Source organism: Ogataea haglerorum (genome assembly GCF_019207285.1).
Source record: "Ogataea haglerorum isolate 81-453-3 chromosome Unknown 81-453-3_NODE_15_length_226208_cov_100.181872, whole genome shotgun sequence".
Taxonomy (NCBI): Eukaryota; Fungi; Ascomycota; class Pichiomycetes; order Pichiales; family Pichiaceae; genus Ogataea; species Ogataea haglerorum.
Window position 1 is genome coordinate 1 of NW_025065165.1, and position 18480 is coordinate 18480.

Consider the following 18480-nt stretch of genomic DNA (forward strand, 5'->3'; position numbering starts at 1 on the left):
AAAAAAAAAAAAAAAAAAAAAAAAAAAAAAAAAAAAAAAAAAAAAAAAAAAAAAAAAAAAAAAAAAAAAAAAAAAATAAAAAAAAAAAAAAAAAAAAAAAAAAAAAAAAAAAAAAAAAAAAAAAAAAAAAAAAAAAAAAAAAAGATGCAGATCTTAGCTCCGGTCTTGCCCTTCATTACTGATTGGCTTAGTGATTGTTTTTCAGGCATTCTAATTTATTGTATATTATTTGGTCACTATATGTGGTCATTAGACAGGCTTTCCACCAATGAACTCGCTCCATCTCTTCACCTCTGAAGGAATCACCACCTCCGACTTGGCCTGGTTGGCCAGCAGAGCTGGCAGTTTTTCAGCGAGACACTGAGAGAACAGCAAGGAGGTCTGCGGCTCGTTGAAAAGTGGGATGGCAAAGTCGATTGCGTTTCTCCGCATAACGTAGTCCTCGTCCAACAGACTCTCGGCCCGTTCCTTGGCAAGGTTGAAGACACACTTGATGTCGTACTTCTGGAAAACCTCCCTCAGTTCTCTCTTATTTTCCTTAGGGAATTCAATCACCTCAACAGGAGTGCCAACATACTTGCTCAGGTATTCGGCGACAGAAGGAGAGGCGACGTAGAACTTGTATCCCAGCGGGCTCAGTTTCTTGGCAACATTACCGAGGTTGTCGTTCGACAAGTCTCCTCCAAAGAGAATACCAGCAGGTGGTTTAGGCACGTGGAAGTTCATGGTCGACAGGATGGAGGTCCAGTATGCGTCAACTAGGTTGTCTCCGAAACAGGCCACTTCTCCGGTAGACGCCATTTCGACGCCCAGGAATGGGTCTGCACCAGCCAATCGGGTGAAAGAGAACTGCGGCACTTTGGTAGCAACGTAGTTGTAGGGTTTTTTCATCAGGTCGACCGGAGCAGGGACATTGCTGTCCAGCAATGCCTTGACGGCGACGTCGATGAAGTTGACGCCCAGCACCTTCGAAACGAATGGGAACGATCTCGAGGCACGGATGTTACACTCGATGACTTTGAGGTCTGGCTTTCCGGTGCTTGGGTTCTCGGCCTTGATGATTTGCATGTTGAACGGCCCGGTGATGTTCCATGCAGCAGCAACCTTGTCGGCGATCTCCTTCAGTCTATCCATGGTTTCCTGGTCAAGTCCCTGTGGAGGTAGCACCAGAGTAGCGTCACCAGAGTGGATCCCTGCGTTCTCGACGTGCTCCGAGACGGCGTGCACCAGGACTTTTCCATGGGAGGCCACAGCGTCGATATCGATTTCCTGCGCTCCTTCGATGAATTTCGAAATCACCACGGGATGTTCGGCGGAAACGTCTGCAGCGTTGGTGAGTTTCTGCTCCAGCTCAGATTCCGAGCGAATCACTGACATGGCAGCACCAGAAAGAACGTACGACGGTCTGACAAGAACCGGGTAGCCGACCTCGTTGGCAAATCTCTCGGCCTCCTCGACGGACGTGAGCTCTTTCCAGGCTGGCTGGTCGACGCTGATGGAGTCCAGAATGCTGCTAAACTTGTGTCTGTCCTCGGCCTTGTCGATGTCCTCAGGGTTGGTTCCAAGAACCTTGGCGCCCTGTTGTTGCAGCTTGAGAGCAATGTTCTGCGGAAGCTGGCCGCCAACGGAAACAACCAGGCCCTTAGCGTTCTCCAGCTCGTAGATGTCCATGACTCTCTCGAAGGAGAGCTCTTCGAAGTACAGCCGGTCGACCTCGTCGAAGTCCGTCGAAACGGTCTCTGGGTTGTAGTTGACCATGACGGTCTTCTTGCCTGCCTCTCTCAGAGCACGGGCGGCGGAAACGGCACACCAGTCGAACTCGACAGACGAGCCAATACGGTAGACACCGGATCCCAAGACCATGGTTCCAAACTCGTCAAATTTCACGTCGTGCGACGTGGCGTTGTAAGTAGTGTACAGGTAGTTCGTGTCGGCAGGGAACTCGGCGGCGAGCGTATCGATCTTCTTCACGAACGGAGTGATGCCGAATGACTTCCTTCTGGCGCGCACCTCCAGCTCTGTAGAGCCGACAGCAAGAGCAATCTGCTTGTCGGAGAACCCGAGCTTCTTGGCGCGGCTCATCACGTCCTGGGTCACGCCGAACAGCGAGCCAATAGCCTCCAGCTCTTTCTGCATCTCCACAATGTTGCTGAGCTTGTACAGGAACCATTTGTCAATTTTCGATAGCTCGTGCACTCTGTCAACCGTGTAGTTCTCGTGCAACAACGCTTGGCCGACTGCAAGCCATCTTCTGTCGGTAGGGTGCGACAGAGCGTGGTCAAGGTCGTCAAACTTGGCTCCCTGGAATCCTATGAACGAAGGGTCCACCTGTCTGATGGCCTTCTGGAATGACTCCTCGAAATTACGTCCGATGGCCATCACCTCTCCAACAGACTTCATCGACGAGCCGATGTCTCTCTTGACGTGCTGGAACTTCGACAGGTCCCATCTTGGGATCTTGGTGACCATATAGTCGAGGGAAGGCTCGAAGTTGGCACTCGTCGTCTTGGTGACGGGGTTAGGCAGCTCTGGCAGAGTGTAGCCAAGAGCAATCTTGGCCGCAGTGTAGGCCAAGGGATATCCGGTAGCCTTGGAGGCCAGGGCTGACGATCTGGACAAACGGGCATTCACCTCAATGACTCTGTAGTCAAGTCCGTCCGGCTGCAATGCATATTGCACGTTACACTCTCCAACAACACCGAGGTGACGGATAATCTTGATGGCAGCAGATCTGAGCATGTGGTACTCCTCGTCAGAAAGCGTCTGCGAAGGAGCAACCACGATCGAGTCACCCGTGTGGATTCCCAATGGGTCGAAGTTCTCCATGTTACAGACAGTGATGCAATTTCCAACTCTGTCTCTGACCACCTCGTACTCGACCTCTTTCCATCCTTTCAGCGACTTCTCAACAAGAATCTGAGGAGCCAGGGAAAGCGACTGCGAAGCGAGGTTTCTCAGCTCTGTCTCGTTGGCAGCGAAACCAGACCCAAGACCCCCCAGAGCGTAGGCAGATCTGACAATTATAGGATATCCGATCTTGTCGGCAGCAGCAAGAGCATCGTCAACAGTATCAACAGCAATGGACTCGGCGATTGGGATGTTGATCTCATTAAGCGCCTGAGCAAACAGGTCTCTATCCTCGGACGTCTCCAGAGTCTTGATTGGAGTTCCAAGAACCTTGACACCGTACTTTTTGAAAATACCCATTTTTTCCAGCTGCACACCAACGTTCAAACCAGTTTGGCCTCCGAAAGTGAGCAACACTCCGTCCGGTCTTTCTCTCTCGATAATATAGGTGATGTATTCCGGAGTCACTGGAAGATAGTAGATCTCGTCGGCAAGGGCATGCGAAGTCTGGTTGGTAGCAATATTAGGGTTAATCAAGATCGATTGCTTGTTGGCCTCCTTCAGAGCCTTGATGGCCTGGGAACCGGAATAGTCAAACTCTCCCGCTTGACCAATAGACAATCCTCCAGAGCCAATCACCAAAACACGGGAAACATCCACCAAATGATGAGCGTTTTCTCCGGTGAAACCAGATAGAATGCCTGCGCCCGCATACGTCGATGCTTTCTCGATCTGTGAAGCATATGATCTAGCCAGGCTGGTCTTCAGAGGGGCCAGCTTCGGCATACGCCAATGTCTGGCAAGAATTCTGAGGGACATGATGACTGATTTTCGAAAAATTTTCGACTGAAAATATTTTAGATGAGGAGGGTCGTGTACGAAGAATCCGCGGTTTCCGTACTTACGCGATCTGGATATATCCGGACACTAACTAGAAGGGTATCATCAGGGGGGACTTCTATTTGTAAAAACCTAAAAAAAAACGAAGACTCTGAGTGACTGGCCTAGTCTCTCTTCCATCTCACATGGGAGTACTTTCTAGCATAGTAGATACCACCGACAGCAAGATTGGTGTTCCAGTGGTCAACGTACGAGCACAGAGCGGAGGCAAGAGCCAGCTCCTTCGGGATCTTGGACTCATCAACCTTAACGGTGAATCCAGACGCCCCAGCAGGAATCACCTGCCCTATTCTTTCTCTGACTTCCGATTCCTTTTCGCCCACATTTCTCACTTTCTCCAAAAACTTACCCTCGGTCGTCCACTGGTATGTGGCACCGTCAGCTAACGTGAACATTCTGTACTGGTCTAACGCGTCCACTCGATGGTTGATGATGTGCCATCCAAGCTCGGTCACAGGCACGTCAGGGGCTCTTATAAGAAGAATGTTTGATCTCAAACCGGCTCTCAATGCAGCGCAAGGTTCGTCCTCGCCGTTAGGCCCCGTGCCCAGAATTTCCGAGTTATACATCTTGTATGCACCCTTAACCGCTCTCGATCTCACAAACCAAAAGAGTCTTTTGGAGGCCTCGGTAGGGCCCAAAGGACCAGAGCCCTCGGCCTTAGTATCGTAGACGTCGAAAATCTTGGATCCGGTTCCGAACCGTCTTCTCACAGCGAATTCGGAGCAGTTCTCCTCGTCCAAGTCGATAATATGTGGAACATACCGCGAAGAACGACGGTGAGGGTGGAAGAGAACCGATTTGGCAAGAACCACCGGCCTCATCACTGGCGAGAGCAGAAGTTCAATAGGCATGCTGTACTATCTGTGGATCTTTGTAGCAAAGTAGTCTTCAGATGCGGTATGAAAGAAAAAGGGGGATTTATAGCTCCTCCTAGACGCTGGGGCCAAAATACCCTCCATGCGGTGCACAGGTGCATTGTTGGAAAGTGTTATTTTGTTTTTGGAATTTCTTAAAACCCAGCCATTTGGGTAAACAGATAAAATTGGTGGGTGTGTCAGCTGCTAATTTTCTGTGTTAGCCTGCTGGATTTCCCTACAGAGAAAGCCTAATTTTGATCTTTTGCCACAATGGCATCATCCAATGCGAACCCGCAGGCGCCACCAGGTGCCAATACCTCGTCTAATTTTGCTAGGGCCGATGATCTGGAACAGAGAGTGGTCTCGAAGACGGAGGTGGATACCCTACAATCGGAAAAGCAATCTGTGAACAGATGGCCAACGCTCTTTGAAATCCTCAACCGCAAAACTGAGTCTCCTGTTGATCTGTGGTCGTTTTATGTGTACATGAGAGACGAACAGAGAAACATAGACTATCTAGACTTTTGGATCGACACAGTGCAGCATATGGGTCTTTGTAAAGCCTATGTGAAGGGACTCAAACAGTCGCTGGCTGTAAATGAGCGAATACGGAATGCCGACCAGACTTTTAGCTCCGCCCCAGGACAAAGCACTCCTTTGCGCCAGACTCCGCCTTCTAATAGACAATCTAATACCAGCAGCAGAGACTCGAAATCTTCATCGCTCTTGTTGGAACTGCTCGTGCGCAACAATCTCCTTGAGGACTCCGATTCGCGCAGAATGTCTGCTTTTTTGCGGGGAGAAAGCAGTGTGCGATCGAGCGATCCGTTAGTGAACGCCAAGATCGACGAGCTGAAACGAAAATCACAGACTCCGAGCGATGACAACTCAAAAGATACTTCAAAAGAATCGACTTCGTCCAAGAGAGTGTCTACAATCAGTCCTCAAATGATTGAGACCATGATACAGCAAGATCTGCTTCCTCCTGAGAAGCCGTTCAAGGACAGCCATCTGGCGACGCGCGAGAAACTCAGTGAGTCGGCACAGAATATAGTGCGCACCTATTTCCTCGACAGCTCGCCCAAGAGAATAGTAATACCTCCAGAAATGGTGGAAAATGTGATCCAGGCCGTTCACCGAGACGGACGCGATGACCCAGAGATTTTTGACGAGCCGCGAGAGTTCGTGTTCAAAGCTATGGAACACGAGGCATACCCTAATTTCCTCCGATATCATGCATTGTCAAACGTGACATCCAAATCAGCGGCGTACAGAATGCTGGGCTCGTTTTTGTCTGGATTGGGGGCTTTCTGGACCGGATACACTCTTATTTTTCTTGACTACCAACCAAAACGAGTGCGGTGGGTGGTTGCCGTGCCGTTCTTTTTTGCATTCTACTTGGTGCTAAGCAGCTACTACCGGGTAGACCCCTTGCTCTATTTTGCTGGCTACAGCGAGAGCTACGCCTCGAAAAATGGACTTGTGCTCATCAAAGAGCCTTTCGTGAAGAACTTGCTGCGACGCCGCTCCAGTTTCGTGCTGTTGCTCATCTTGCTGATGACAGCAGTTCTAAGCATCGTATTCGCCCTGGTGCCGGGTAGAAGGCTTTGACAGCAGCTTTTTTTAGTCATTTTATCGATGGTTATATAACGGAAGATCTCATTAGGGTATCGGTCAAACGTAGATGGTAGACGTGTCAACCTGCATAGCAGACTGTTGCGGATATTCGGATGGTTGAACATAGCCTTCCTGGAAGTATGGGTGCATCAGAGCTCTCTTGGCGCTGATTCTTCCAGCAGGATCATACGTCAAGAGCTGTTCCAAAAGATTGACGCCATGAGGGTCCAGATTAGGAACGATGTCGGCCAAATTCTGCTTCGACCATTTAGGGAAGCTAGGCTTGAAGTCGCTCAGATAGGTGACGTCAGGCCAGATCTCCTCGGTTGGTGTTCCCAGAACACGGAAGATCTTGAATATCTGATCAATTTCAGAATCACCTGCGAATAGCGGCTTCCTGTTGGACATCTCGGCAAAGATACAACCGATAGACCACATGTCGACTCCTGTAGAGTACTGTTTTCCACCAAGCAGGATCTCAGGACTTCTGTACCACAATGTGACAACCTCGTGAGTGTATGCACGCAGTGGAACGCCAAAAGCTCTGGCGAGCCCAAAGTCGGCAACCTTCAGGTTGCCTTCTTTGTCGATCAGCAGATTTTGGGGCTTCAGGTCCCTGTGCAAGACTCTGTGCGCGTGGCAATGGTAAAGCCCGCGAACTAGCTGAAGCATGAATTTCTTGACCATGTCTCTTCCCAGTCCTTCACCTTCGGGAATAGATTCCATGTACTTCTTGAGGTCCATATCAAGGAACTCGAAAACAAGATAAATCTTGTTGGAGTTGGAGTGCACAATGTCATACAGAGCAACGATATTGTCGTCGCGAAGCTCCTTCAAAAGCGAAATCTCACGAATAGTGGTGGATGGGACTCCCTCGTCCTCAGACTCCAGCCGGATCTTCTTCAGTGCCACTACGCGGTTATTGTGCTTGGTATCTAATGCCTTGTAGACCACTCCGTAGGTTCCTGGATTGTCAGTATAAAGAACACGTGCCTCTGTAAGCTACATACCTTCTCCAATCTTCTCCAGCTTCTCGAAATCGTTTAGTTCTGCCATGGTGTTTCGTAATCTAATAAACTTTTCCAAAGGGACGTGGGTTGTGTGTGTAGATCTAACAAATGAACTTGTTGTGCCTCAGTGCTCGCTTTGATGATGGTTTCTCTTGCTTTTGGTGGGTCTAGATCTGGGGACGTCGTATATTAGGTAACTTCAATACACTCGATTCCACTTTGATCTAATTCTCGTTTTCGTGATCTGTCTGAAAAGAGAAAAGTTTGTTTACGTTTTGTGCGGTGCACGGATGTTGTGCTTCAGAGGGCCCCCTGTGTCTTCAAGCTATGTAGTCCATACGTAGAGTCAGCGCCCAGCTTCACTCTGCCTTTGCCTCTTTTTGCCTTTGTAGCTTCTTCAGCCTCTTGGCTCTCGTGGCCTTCATTGCCTTGAAGGTAGCGTTGGCAAGGAGCTCGGAATACACACCCACGGTATTGTGTGCAACGTATTGCAGCAAGGCATGGGAGGGGTACGGAGAGCTAGTGGCAAATCTGTCCTGAGCTCCGCCTCTTCTGCCCATGTTCCTCAAAGTTGCAGCCACAAAGTCTTTCGGAGTCGGAATAAAGAACGAGCTTCTTCTGATGGCCGACAGAGCAGTAGTGACGAAGTAGGCCAGAACCAGCTCGACGTCGATCTTCTGGCTCTTGAGCTCAACAGACAAGGCCTGAGAGAAGTTTTGCAAGAACGACTTCGATCCAGAGTAAGTGGCGAGGTACGGGGTTGGAAAAAGACCGGCGAACGATCCAACGTTCACAATGAGACCCCTGCTGGCCTTCTTGGATGCAATCGCCTTGTCAATGACAGGAATGCAAAGTTTGGTCATCTTGACCAGAAATAGGTTGTTGATGGTCAAGATGTTCTCCACTTCCTCGTCGGGTGTCTCAACGAGAGGAACAGGGCCTTCATGCGAGCGGCCGACGTTGTTGATCAGCACCGACACAGGCAGTTCCTCAATCGCCCTGGAGAGCAGGGCATACAGTTCAGGGGTGTTTTTCGAACAATCGGCAGCAACCACCTTGGTCTGCACCTTGTACTTCGTCTCGATGTCTGTGGCGATCTGCTCCAGCTTAGACTGGGTCCTCGAAATCAAGACAATGTTTAGGCCCCTGGAAGCAAGCTGCTTGGCAAACTCCTGTCCGATACCTTCGGATGCTCCGGTGACGACAGCCCATGCGCCCTTTTTCGCTCCGTAAACCTTGAAGTCAACAGGAGGGAGAAGGAATAGGCTTGTGATGAGCGAGAGGAAGCTGTACGTCATTGAGGCAAGCTTGAACAGCCCAATGGCTGTGGCAGCGTAAACAACGCCTGTAATAAGCTTGCAATCAAATGTTGGAAGAGCTGGCATTTGAAAAAAAGACAGAATTTTATTGCCGAATAACTCAGTTGGGAACTTTCTTCCGACATCGACCTCATACAGAATCGTCGCGTTCTCATTATTAAATACATCTACTTTCATACCATACCGTTCAGATGAAGTTGAGCGCCTCCAACTTTTCCTCTGCCAACCTACACCGCACGTCCTCGCTCCTGCCTGCTCTGGAGTACCTTTCCACATCCATTTCCAGATGAAGTCGTTTTATAGCAGACTCTGCTAGCACCTTGTTGATTTTGTCCAGCTCGTCAAATGATTTGCTCAGTGAAGCTTTTGTTTCGCCCGTGACTCTGAGCCGTATCACCCAGTGGTTTTCTTTAGAGCTTTTAAGGTCTGTTTCTGTATCGACAGAGTCCTGTTGTCTTCCATCGTGCTCGCTTCTACCCCCATTTCGCGAGTTTGGCTTCGAATGTGCAAATTCGCTGTTCTCTGTAGACGACCCTGATCCATTTATGGAGTGCGACACATTGCTTCTAGGCCGCGACTCGCCATCACGCTCCACATAACGGTCATATGGCTGGTCGTGATGACTGTCGCTGTATCCACCGAGATAACTACCCCTGCCACGGCCCCGGGGTCTATGTGGTCCCCTATAGGGCCCGCCTCGGCGTGGATAGTCTCCGCGATAGTCTTCGTTGGAGGGCTTAGGATAGGGGTTCGATTCGTAAGGAGCACCGTCATCGTTGTAGGACCGCTTGTATGGGTACGATCCACCCCTCCCGCGTCCCCTGGAGTAGTATGGGTCTCTGTAGCTATATCCATAACCGTACCCGTTGCCTCTAAACCCACTCATAGTGAAACAGAGATGTGCGTCGAAAATTAATGAGGAAGAAAATATAGAACATGCGAATTTACTTCTTGCCATTACCGTGCCACATATTAGTTGTCGCATCGGATTGCCGAGTTTTCCTACCGGGAAGAACGGTATGGGAGACTACTTCATGCCGTCCCTGGGTCGGCATTTACCCCTGTGGTGAGAAGACGTAAGGAGAATGGGCAGTAGGTTCTTGAGAGATGTGCTCTTGTCCGGTCATATTGACGAGCAGCGTAACTGATTCTGAATTCAGCACGTGTAGCTCAGTGGTAGAGCAGCAGATTGCAAATCTGTTGGTCCCCGGTTCGAACCCGGGCACGGGCTTGAATTTTTATTCTCACTTATTTTTTTAGCTGGCAGTTAATTAGCTCTCATCAATTATGAATCTATCCACTAGTTTGGTATTGAATATGGACATCACGACCCAGTTCCACTCTACAATACGGTAATGCTCCCCCTCTGCCAGTTTGCGAAAATGATTCTGCAGTGGCTCATCTTTTGCCTCGCAAAGTAAGTATCTTGTAGCTGCCACCCTTTTTGGCAGTCTCTTGGTTTTCTTGTCGACAGTCAGGCACACCTGGCAACCAAAAGACCTCACAATGCTACTGATTAGATCGGGTCCGCCCGGGATCGTAGCTGACACGCAAAAATCTCCCGATTCAAATAATTTGCAGTTGCTATTTTCAATCAGATTGACGATGTTCTGGGCGCCTAGCGAAGGATCCAGGAATAGCTCCTTCATCTTGGAGTCCTTCTTGAAGTTGATATGTCTAGACAAGTCATATTTGTCAGTACTTGGTTTGACGCGCTCGAAATTGTCCAGTTTATGCGAGTTGATGGTAGCGAGAACGTCTATGAGGAACGTCGGCGTGAGTAAATATTGCGGGCTCTTGCTCAACGACTTGAGAAACTTCTCCGTTCGAAGAATGCCGGGAGCAATGATGCAATTGAGGGAGTTCGTTGGCTGCTCAACAATTTTGATACCCACTTTGCTGAGATTCCGGAGATCAGACGCACTGAGCTCCTTATCGCAACCAGTCAGTATTGCAACGATATCGTACGGCTTGCTGTTTGGCTTGAGCCTCTTGCGTGGCATCTCCAGTGAGCCGGGCACCTCTTGAGAATCCATCCGCGTGTTCTGGCTACTAGGCAATCCTATCTCCAAGCTTGTATGGCCAACAGCATGAGCAACGTCCACCTGGTCACCTAGCCTCAAGTAGCGGGGGTCGGTCTCGTCTTGGAGCTCCCACTTGGCGTAACTTTCTTCAAGCCACAGGTGATTCAAGCATTTGATGTTCCATTCCTGTGCGTATTTGTATTTTTCGCCCGTAGGCTTCGCGACAAGCAGATGCGTGGTGGTGAATTGTCGAAGATTTTTCGTAAATGTTCCGCCCATGATTTCCACCAGCTGCTGCAAATACAGCCGTGAATCGCCGCTGTAATGCGTGACGGAAACCACTACCCTATCCATCCCTTCCAAGGGCTCGCGTGGGTACGGGTAGTGGAGCATTATTTTACCTGGAGGGATCCATTCCTCGTGTAGCAGCATCCAAAATAGCCAGTTCAGGTTTCCAGTAGGCCACTTCTCCTCGTTCGCAAGCTGATACATATCGCCAGCCCGATACTTCCCAATGTACGTGTTTGCTCGATTTTCAGAATCCACCTTGCCCCCGTGCTGTTCAATGAGGGTTTTCAGGCTAGAGCTCACTCGGCTCGAAATATTAAAGTCATCATCCAAAAAAAAAGTCCGTCCTCTGAACAGGGTAGAAGTCATCGGCTCTGCGTATCGCTCCTTAGATCCAACGCCGTATCTGTCTTCGGCAAGCTTGCGTTTGGATATTATATTGTCCAGAAGCCACTCCGGCCTCACAATCGCAATGGCCTTTCGTTCACATGCCTGGTTGAATGCAATGGCCATACGGCAGATGTCGTCGTCCGTGTCAACGGCAATCAGATGGGTTGTTCTTCGGGACAGATGGTCTGTGTGTATCCCGCCAAATGAGCGCACGGCGCTGAAAAGGGCCTCCTTGTCGCCTGTGCAAATTGAAGCTGCGCAACATATGCTCACACTGCTAAGGAAGTATTTGGGATCAGGTGAATACATTCGCAACGTCTCGATCAGGTTTGCAGCAATTGAGTCTACTACCCACGCGTCTCGCACGACCGGGATCATCAATTCCTCTGCGAGCTGGTATTCCACAAAATCCACTGTGTTCGATACTATCAGCGTGACGTTTACCAATTTCTCGTTAGATATTGGAATCAGGTCAGAATTCCTTTTGAGCAAGATGCCCCCCTCCTCATTGTACCCAGTGCCAATGATCTGCTTCTTCAAATACTCCGCCTTGGTCGCAGACAGCTCGCTGGACTGTATAATGAGGAACCGATGGCCCTCAAAAAGAGACATGCGCGTTTGGAAGTAAATATTTCACAAGAAAAAATAGTTTTATATTATTTCTAGATGTCCGAGGAACCCAAGTTTGCTGAGCAGCAGGTCTCGGCGTCTCAGCTGATGGCTGAGGCATACGAGAAGAGACAAAAACCTGTGCAGCCGGCCAAGATCCAGATCCAGGACCTGGAAGAGCTGAGAGAGTACCAAGGCCGGAAAAGGACAGAGTACGAGAAAGCCCTGCGCGTGAAGCGGTTCGACTTTGGCCAGTGGATGCGGTACGCGCAGTTTGAGATCGACCAGAAGGACTATGCGCGCGCACGCTCCATTTTTGAGCGTGCACTCGAAGTCGATCACAAACAGGTACCTTTATGGATCAGATACATCCAGACAGAGCTGAAAGGCAAGAACATCAACCACGCGAGAAACCTTCTTGACAGGGCGACGAGGCTTCTTCCTCGGGTAGACAAATTATGGTACCAGTACGTCACAGTGGAAGAGTCTGTGGGGGATGTTGTTGGAACACGCCAAATATTCGAGAACTGGCTACAATGGAAGCCGGGCCCAGAGGTGTGGGAGCACTATATTCGGTTTGAGACCCGGTACAATGAGTTTGAGAACGCCAGGCTGCTTTTTGAGAAATTTGTGGTGATGCATCCCAGCTCTGCAACCTGGCTCCAATGGGCAGAGTTCGAGAAAGAGCACGGGGATGAAGTCAACGTTCGCAACGTTTACAGGCTTGGAGTCGAAGCTCTTCGACAGAGGGGCGCTTTGGACGCAAAGATAATCTATTCGTGGATACAGTTTGAAATCTCGAAGAAAAACTGGGAGCAGGCGAAGCTGCTTTTCGATTACGGGTTTGAGCATTTATCGGAAGAGGAGAAGGTCGAGCTGCGTGCCGACTACACACAGTTTGAAAAACAGCATGGCCAGAAAGACTCGATTGAGACGTCAGTGGTAGGCAAACGGATGGCTGTCTACGAGCAGGAGCTGGCACGCAAACCGGACGACTACGATACGTGGTGGGTGTATCTAAAGCTTGTGGAGCCAATTTTCGACGAGAAAAAATACGAGCGCAAACTAAAGGAGGCGACAGACACAGTTCCGTCTAGTGCACTGAAAAGCGGATGGCTCAGCTATATCTATCTCTGGATGAAGTATTTGATATGGAGCGAAAAGAGGGACCTTGAAAAAACCAGAGAACTATACCGGAGACTGATCTCGCTCATTCCTCACAAGAAATTCACCTTTTCTCGCATATGGGCGATGTATGCGGAGTTTGAGGTTCGACATGGCCAGCTGGCTGCTGCCCGGAAGGTGCTTGGGCGGTCAATTGGACTCTGCGGCGATGTAAAAGCTATGAAGTACTACATTGAGTTGGAGACGCAGCTTCGCGAATTTGACCGTGTGCGCATGGTGTACACGAAATTGGTGGAACTGCATCCGCGCGACAGTTCCAACTGGATTGACTTTGCTTCGTTGGAGGCAGATTTGGGGGACAGGGCGCGCTGTGTTGCAATTTACGAGTTGGCAGCCGAGGAAGACAGTTTATCTCTAAACGAGAAGAAAAAGGTGCTGGAAGCGTACTATGAGTACGAGATGGAAGAGCGCAACTACGACAACGCCAGGAAGATAAGAGACCGCATAGTACAGCTTAGCGACGGCGACGCGAGAAGCCTTGTGCAACGGTGTCTGATGGAGCTAAAAGTCCCGACGCAGCAACAGGTCGACGAGTTTGTGCGCCAGCTAAAGGAAACAGGAGACGACGAGTTCCAGTTCGAGATCACGCAGGAGGCCAAGGACCGTTGTCGCGACGTTTTCAACAGAACAATCGACACGATTGACACTACAGACGGCGGTGCGAAGAAGAAGCAGATGATAGATGCATTAATATCGTTTGAGCGCAAACACGGTACAGATGCACAAGTGGCTGCCGCAGAGGCGCGACTCCCGCGCATGGAGAGGCGGTTCCGGCAGAATGCTAACGGCGAAGAGGAGGAATACTATGAGTTTGTGTTTGACAGTCCAGAGCCTGCGAGGGCCTCTGGACTCTCACGGTTCGAGGAGTGAATTAAACGTCATGCTTTCTAACGGGCAACTCGAAAATGCAGGTGTTCAGTAGACAGTAAGTTGTGACTGCAATCAATGCAAATGAGTAGATGGTGCTTGTAATTTTGAAGCCGAGCCAGCCAGTTAGCTTGTACACCTCTAACTGGGAAACGGCCATGGTGCCCAGTGGGAACGTTGACGCCCAGAAGGTCTTTGACCAGCTGTGTATGAGGCCGTATTTGAGAACCCCGAAAATAGCCATCACGGTAATGCAGATACCCATTGAGATGAGACACATGGCCACGTAGACGGACCCAAGCTGAAGCAGTGCCGCCACTACTTGCAGGAAGTCTTGGCTGAGCAGAGCTGTGGGCTTGACGAGCGCAGGCTCGTTTTGAAGGAGGTCTGCCAATTGCTGAAAATTCAGCAGCGTAGCAAACGCGCCCTGCCCCAGCACGCCAATAGGGATGAAACACGAGTATATGCCAGCTTTGGAAGGCAGGCCTGATGTGAGCAGTTTGTAAAAGTAGACAGATACTAGCGGGAAAGCAAGCAGAAGAGCGTTGCTTAACAGCATGAATGTGACGATCTCAGACGAAAGCTTCCAGCTGGCAGAGCCGAGCTCGGCGCTCACAATGGAGCCTGTGGAAGAGGCCACGGTGAGGGTGACCACGGGGAGAAGGATGGTGGCGTTGAGATCGCTGGCGTCCAGGTTGTTGAAGGCCATCATTAGAAAAGTGACTCCCCAGGCACAGGACAGACTCAGAGCTACCTGGATCCACCACAGCGCGTAGGTGAAAAGCGTCCATTCTGGCCTCAAGTAGTGCACCATGTTGATCAACGAGCCGAATCCCATGACCTCTGCCCCAAGGAACACGCTGAGTCGGTGGTCTCTGAGCAGCCCCCAAAAGGAGACACCATCGTAGCGGCTGAACAGCACAAAATAGCGCAGGAAAAAAAGCGCGTGAATGATGATGAAGGCAACAAGGTCAATGAAGAAATACACGATTCCCACGTATCTCATGCCCACACGGACCTGCTCGATCGGAAAGTTGTACATCACCAAGCTTGTGATGCCCAGCCCCATATTGATCACGAAGTATATCGGGTGGAAGTTCGCAAGCACGTTGTCCATAAACGTCCCAAGCTGAGACGCCGTCTTGGTCTCAAACAACGAAAGAGAAGACGCCATTGGGAAAACATTGGAGCAGACGCAACATTTATATGAAGCTCGGAGTTTGATACGTCCCCGAGAAAAAAAAAAAATCAAATACCGAATACACGGGGATTGACCTGCGGAAATAGTCACAGGTCATCATGATTCATTAAAAAGTACATGATCACGTATTCTCATAATTTGGGCTTGCGAGCAAGCCGTTTCAGCAGCTCTTCCGGATACAGCTCGGCCGTCACAAGCGGACCCATGTGCCAGAACCCTCCGTCGACTATCTGCACGGTACCGGTGACGTACCGCGCAGCGTCGCTGAATAGGAAGATGGTGGCCTGCGCAATGTCGTCTATGGAGCCCAGCTTCTGTAGCGGGATCTTTTTCTGCATCGGAGACCCCGAAGAAAGCTTTCTGTACCCCTCTGTGTTGCCGATTGCGCCAGGAGCAATAGCGTTCACACGAACCCCGATCGGTCCCAATTCAACGGCCAAAGCGTTGGAGAGAGCGTCAACACCCGCCTTTGCAGCTCCCACATGTGCCTGGAAAGGCACGCCGTAGTAGTGGAAGGTTGCGGACACAAAGAGCACCGCGCCTTTGTTCTTCTTCAGTTCGTTGTAGCACGCCTTCACGGTGTTGAAAGAGCCCAGCAAGTCAATATCTACGACGGTCTTGAACGCGTTGGCACTCAGGGAGTTGAAATCGGCAATGAAGTTCCCAGCCGCCCCACAGATGACAAAGTCAATCCGGCCCAGCTCGTGTACTGTCTTCTCGACCGCGCGCACCAGATCGTCCAGTTTGCGCACGTCGCAGTTGCCGATACCTAGCGCCCGGACCTCCTCTCGTAACTCGTTCAATTCAGAGGCTGCCGCGGTCGCCTTCTCCGTGTTTCTGCCGATTATTGCTACCGAACAGCCCAAAGTGACAAGTGCTTCGGCCTGGCGCTTGCAGATAGTGCCCGAGCCGCCGGTGACAAAGGCGACCTTGTTTTTGAACAGATCTGGCTGCCAAACGCGTAGGAAAGGAGAAGAACTCATAATGGTTTAGGAATGTAGTTATTTCACATGCTTATATTCCCCACAATTTTTTTGTCACGTCTCACCAGCTTCTTCCTCTTCGGTGTAATTATTAATTTGAAATGTTTTTCCAGCCTTGAGAACGACGGTGTTCAGTTTTTTCTTCTTTTCGGGAGTCGCTAGGTCGTCTTCCATCGGTCGAGCGTTTTTCGACGTCAGCGGAGAGTTCTCCTGTTCGACGTCGTCGGGAATGTCCGGAGACGTGGGACTCACCTCTGTGGCTTCGGCCTGCAAAGACTCTTCCCGTTCGTCGTCGCCGGATGCAACTAGTTCAAGACCTATAGGGTCGAGACTCAGTGTGTCTGGATACTTAGCGACCAAGTAGTTGCGCAGGGCCCTGAAGTTCATGAGAACTTTGTTCTGTAGCACAAGATGGAGCACACTCAGACAGGCGGAATTGACCAAGTTGTTCTGCCGAGCTGTCTCCCGCAGCATGCTCATAAACTCACGTAGCACGTCGTTCTCAATAAGGTAGCGAACATAATCCTCGTCGTCCAACATGATAATCGATTTGAGGCAACGCAGGGCACTGAGCCGCAGTTGCAAGGAGTAACATGGGCGGTGGAGATTGCCTATTCCACGAAGCAAATGGTGCTCCAGAATAAACGTCTTGCTCAAGGTTCTGTCGTGCTCTCTTGCGACGAAGTTGAGCAGCTCACACAGGTTGGAGTACGTGATCGTGGTGGACTTGCTTGACGGATTGCAAATGCGCTTCTCAAGTGGTGAGAAGAGCTGTTCCGCGGCTCCTTTGTAAAAACTCTCGAGATAGCTCGATTCCACGAGGCTCGTGTCGACGTTGGCGTCTGCGTTTCCGAGAGTCGACTCAAAGGGCAGGGACGACTGAGCGATGTTGGCAGGGTCCAGAAGAACCTTGATGGCCTCGAACGCTTGCGTTTTCAGTCCAACGTTGGGATCCTGTAGAAGCACTTCTATAAGGATGGAGATCAAAGTGGTGTCGATCTCGGTCTCATTCTTGTTGAATAGAAGCACGTCGTGCTCTATGATGGCTACAATAAGCTCCGTAGCCAGTATTCGGCTCTCTGTGGCGGAGTCCTTGAATGCGAATTGTATGAGCCTGACCAGACCTTGGTCGATCAAGGCTTTGTAGAACTCGGATCGCGGCACAGGTTGGAATTTCTTGGCGATGAGAGTGAACTGGTGGATCAGCTTGATTCCGTCGCGTGCCTTGGGCACGTCGAGGTCGTTTGTGTCGTCGTACAGCTCGAAGAGGGCGGGCAGGAACTCGGGGTCTGTGCGAATGAACTTAAGAATCTGGTCTTCGTTGAGATGGATCATGGTCGAAATGCAGTTGAATGACGCGTCGTCCAGGAGTCTGGCCAGCACGACGTCCTTGAGAAAATATAGCCGGAAGGTTTGCTTCACGAGGTCCTTGATTTCGTCGCTCTTGATCGGGATCACTTCCCGGAAAGTGGTCTTTTCAGCAAGGTACTGTCGGTTGTTGGTCTTGTAGTTGGGGAACTCGGAGTCGTATTCGAGGATCCCGACAATGCCATCGATCGCGTCGTCGTCCACAAATGTTTCCATAATGGCCGATTCACTGTAGAAAACCAGCGTCTTGACAATATCACATAAATAGTAGAGGTTGATCAGATTCTTGTTCCGCTCGTTTCTGTGGAACGTTTCAATCAGCTTAGTCAAAAACCCCTCGCCCTTGATGAAATCCAGCAGAGTCTCCTTGAATCTGTTGGACTTTGCGCCCTGATTCAGGAGCTCCAGAAGCTCGGCCAGGTTCGCGTCGGTGGGGAAACACGGCTCAGGCACAGGGCCGGCAATCACCTCTGTGACTTCGCCGTCCTGACCGTTCGATACCACGGCCACGAGCGATATGTTGGGCTCAATTGTGTGCTGGATGTTGATGAGAAATTCGCATAGCGACAAACATCCGTCTGGCTCCTGGAACGAAAGAGCGTAGTCGTTTCCTTGACTGTCTGTCCAGACGATCAGCGTATCTTGCTGTCGTTGGTACTGCGTAGATCCCTCGATCGTGGCCTTTAGTAGCGTTTGGGAGGTGTCGTTCTCGTTTCGAACAAGGAAATGGGGGCCTCCCTCCAGCATTCCTGAACAGTACCCAGTGCCCCGGTCGACCCACTTGTCGTCTTCGAGCGTGTACACCTTCACGCGCCGCGGCGAGGTTGGCCGTACAGCGTCCATTGAGGATATTAATACAAAGGTCGGAAGCGATATGAACGCGAAATATTGCACAAGGCTAGGAGAGCGTTCAAAAATGTGAGGTTTTTCGACTTCACGTAATCGTCCGCGTTCGACTGGTAAAAAAAAAAAACAGGCGACGCGTCGGTGCAATCTTTTTCTGTGCATTCAA

The 18480-nt window shown here is 50.3% G+C and overlaps 12 protein-coding genes across 12 annotated transcripts; 3 read left to right on the forward strand and 9 right to left on the reverse strand.

The window, feature by feature from the left end:
- Nucleotides 1-249: 249 nt before the first annotated feature.
- Nucleotides 250-3666, reverse strand: KL911_004602 (uncharacterized protein; the record flags this gene model as incomplete). Its single annotated transcript, XM_043199912.1, has 1 exon — nucleotides 250-3666. One exon carries the CDS (start codon nucleotides 3664-3666, stop codon nucleotides 250-252), a length of 3417 nt encoding a protein of 1138 aa, XP_043052504.1.
- Nucleotides 3667-3851: 185 nt separating this feature from the next.
- On the reverse strand, nucleotides 3852-4601 carry KL911_004603 (uncharacterized protein; the record flags this gene model as incomplete). Its single annotated transcript, XM_043199913.1, has 1 exon — nucleotides 3852-4601. One exon carries the CDS (start codon nucleotides 4599-4601, stop codon nucleotides 3852-3854), a length of 750 nt encoding a protein of 249 aa, XP_043052505.1.
- Nucleotides 4602-4877: 276 nt separating this feature from the next.
- KL911_004604 (uncharacterized protein) lies at nucleotides 4878-6218 on the forward strand (the record flags this gene model as incomplete). Its single annotated transcript, XM_043199914.1, has 1 exon — nucleotides 4878-6218. One exon carries the CDS (start codon nucleotides 4878-4880, stop codon nucleotides 6216-6218), a length of 1341 nt encoding a protein of 446 aa, XP_043052506.1.
- Nucleotides 6219-6281: 63 nt separating this feature from the next.
- KL911_004605 (uncharacterized protein) lies at nucleotides 6282-7280 on the reverse strand (the record flags this gene model as incomplete). The annotated part of the gene is made up of 2 exons (XM_043199915.1): nucleotides 6282-7135; nucleotides 7235-7280. The coding sequence occupies 2 exons, from the start codon at nucleotides 7278-7280 to the stop codon at nucleotides 6282-6284; spliced, it is 900 nt and encodes a 299-aa protein (XP_043052507.1).
- A 313-nt stretch (nucleotides 7281-7593) lies between these two features.
- On the reverse strand, nucleotides 7594-8619 carry KL911_004606 (uncharacterized protein; the record flags this gene model as incomplete). The annotated part of the gene is made up of 1 exon (XM_043199916.1): nucleotides 7594-8619. One exon carries the CDS (start codon nucleotides 8617-8619, stop codon nucleotides 7594-7596), a length of 1026 nt encoding a protein of 341 aa, XP_043052508.1.
- A 121-nt stretch (nucleotides 8620-8740) lies between these two features.
- KL911_004607 (uncharacterized protein) lies at nucleotides 8741-9439 on the reverse strand (the record flags this gene model as incomplete). Its single annotated transcript, XM_043199917.1, has 1 exon — nucleotides 8741-9439. The coding sequence occupies one exon, from the start codon at nucleotides 9437-9439 to the stop codon at nucleotides 8741-8743; it is 699 nt and encodes a 232-aa protein (XP_043052509.1).
- Nucleotides 9440-9824: 385 nt separating this feature from the next.
- Nucleotides 9825-11867, reverse strand: KL911_004608 (uncharacterized protein; the record flags this gene model as incomplete). Its single annotated transcript, XM_043199918.1, has 1 exon — nucleotides 9825-11867. The coding sequence occupies one exon, from the start codon at nucleotides 11865-11867 to the stop codon at nucleotides 9825-9827; it is 2043 nt and encodes a 680-aa protein (XP_043052510.1).
- Nucleotides 11868-11921: 54 nt separating this feature from the next.
- KL911_004609 (uncharacterized protein) lies at nucleotides 11922-13919 on the forward strand (the record flags this gene model as incomplete). Its single annotated transcript, XM_043199919.1, has 1 exon — nucleotides 11922-13919. The coding sequence occupies one exon, from the start codon at nucleotides 11922-11924 to the stop codon at nucleotides 13917-13919; it is 1998 nt and encodes a 665-aa protein (XP_043052511.1).
- A 1-nt stretch (nucleotide 13920) lies between these two features.
- Nucleotides 13921-14475, reverse strand: KL911_004610 (uncharacterized protein; the record flags this gene model as incomplete). The annotated part of the gene is made up of 1 exon (XM_043199921.1): nucleotides 13921-14475. The coding sequence occupies one exon, from the start codon at nucleotides 14473-14475 to the stop codon at nucleotides 13921-13923; it is 555 nt and encodes a 184-aa protein (XP_043052512.1).
- Nucleotides 14476-14533: 58 nt separating this feature from the next.
- Nucleotides 14534-15126, forward strand: KL911_004611 (uncharacterized protein; the record flags this gene model as incomplete). The annotated part of the gene is made up of 2 exons (XM_043199922.1): nucleotides 14534-14563; nucleotides 14632-15126. The coding sequence occupies 2 exons, from the start codon at nucleotides 14534-14536 to the stop codon at nucleotides 15124-15126; spliced, it is 525 nt and encodes a 174-aa protein (XP_043052513.1).
- A 122-nt stretch (nucleotides 15127-15248) lies between these two features.
- KL911_004612 (uncharacterized protein) lies at nucleotides 15249-16100 on the reverse strand (the record flags this gene model as incomplete). The annotated part of the gene is made up of 1 exon (XM_043199923.1): nucleotides 15249-16100. The coding sequence occupies one exon, from the start codon at nucleotides 16098-16100 to the stop codon at nucleotides 15249-15251; it is 852 nt and encodes a 283-aa protein (XP_043052514.1).
- A 54-nt stretch (nucleotides 16101-16154) lies between these two features.
- Nucleotides 16155-18311, reverse strand: KL911_004613 (uncharacterized protein; the record flags this gene model as incomplete). Its single annotated transcript, XM_043199924.1, has 1 exon — nucleotides 16155-18311. The coding sequence occupies one exon, from the start codon at nucleotides 18309-18311 to the stop codon at nucleotides 16155-16157; it is 2157 nt and encodes a 718-aa protein (XP_043052515.1).
- Nucleotides 18312-18480: the final 169 nt, after the last annotated feature.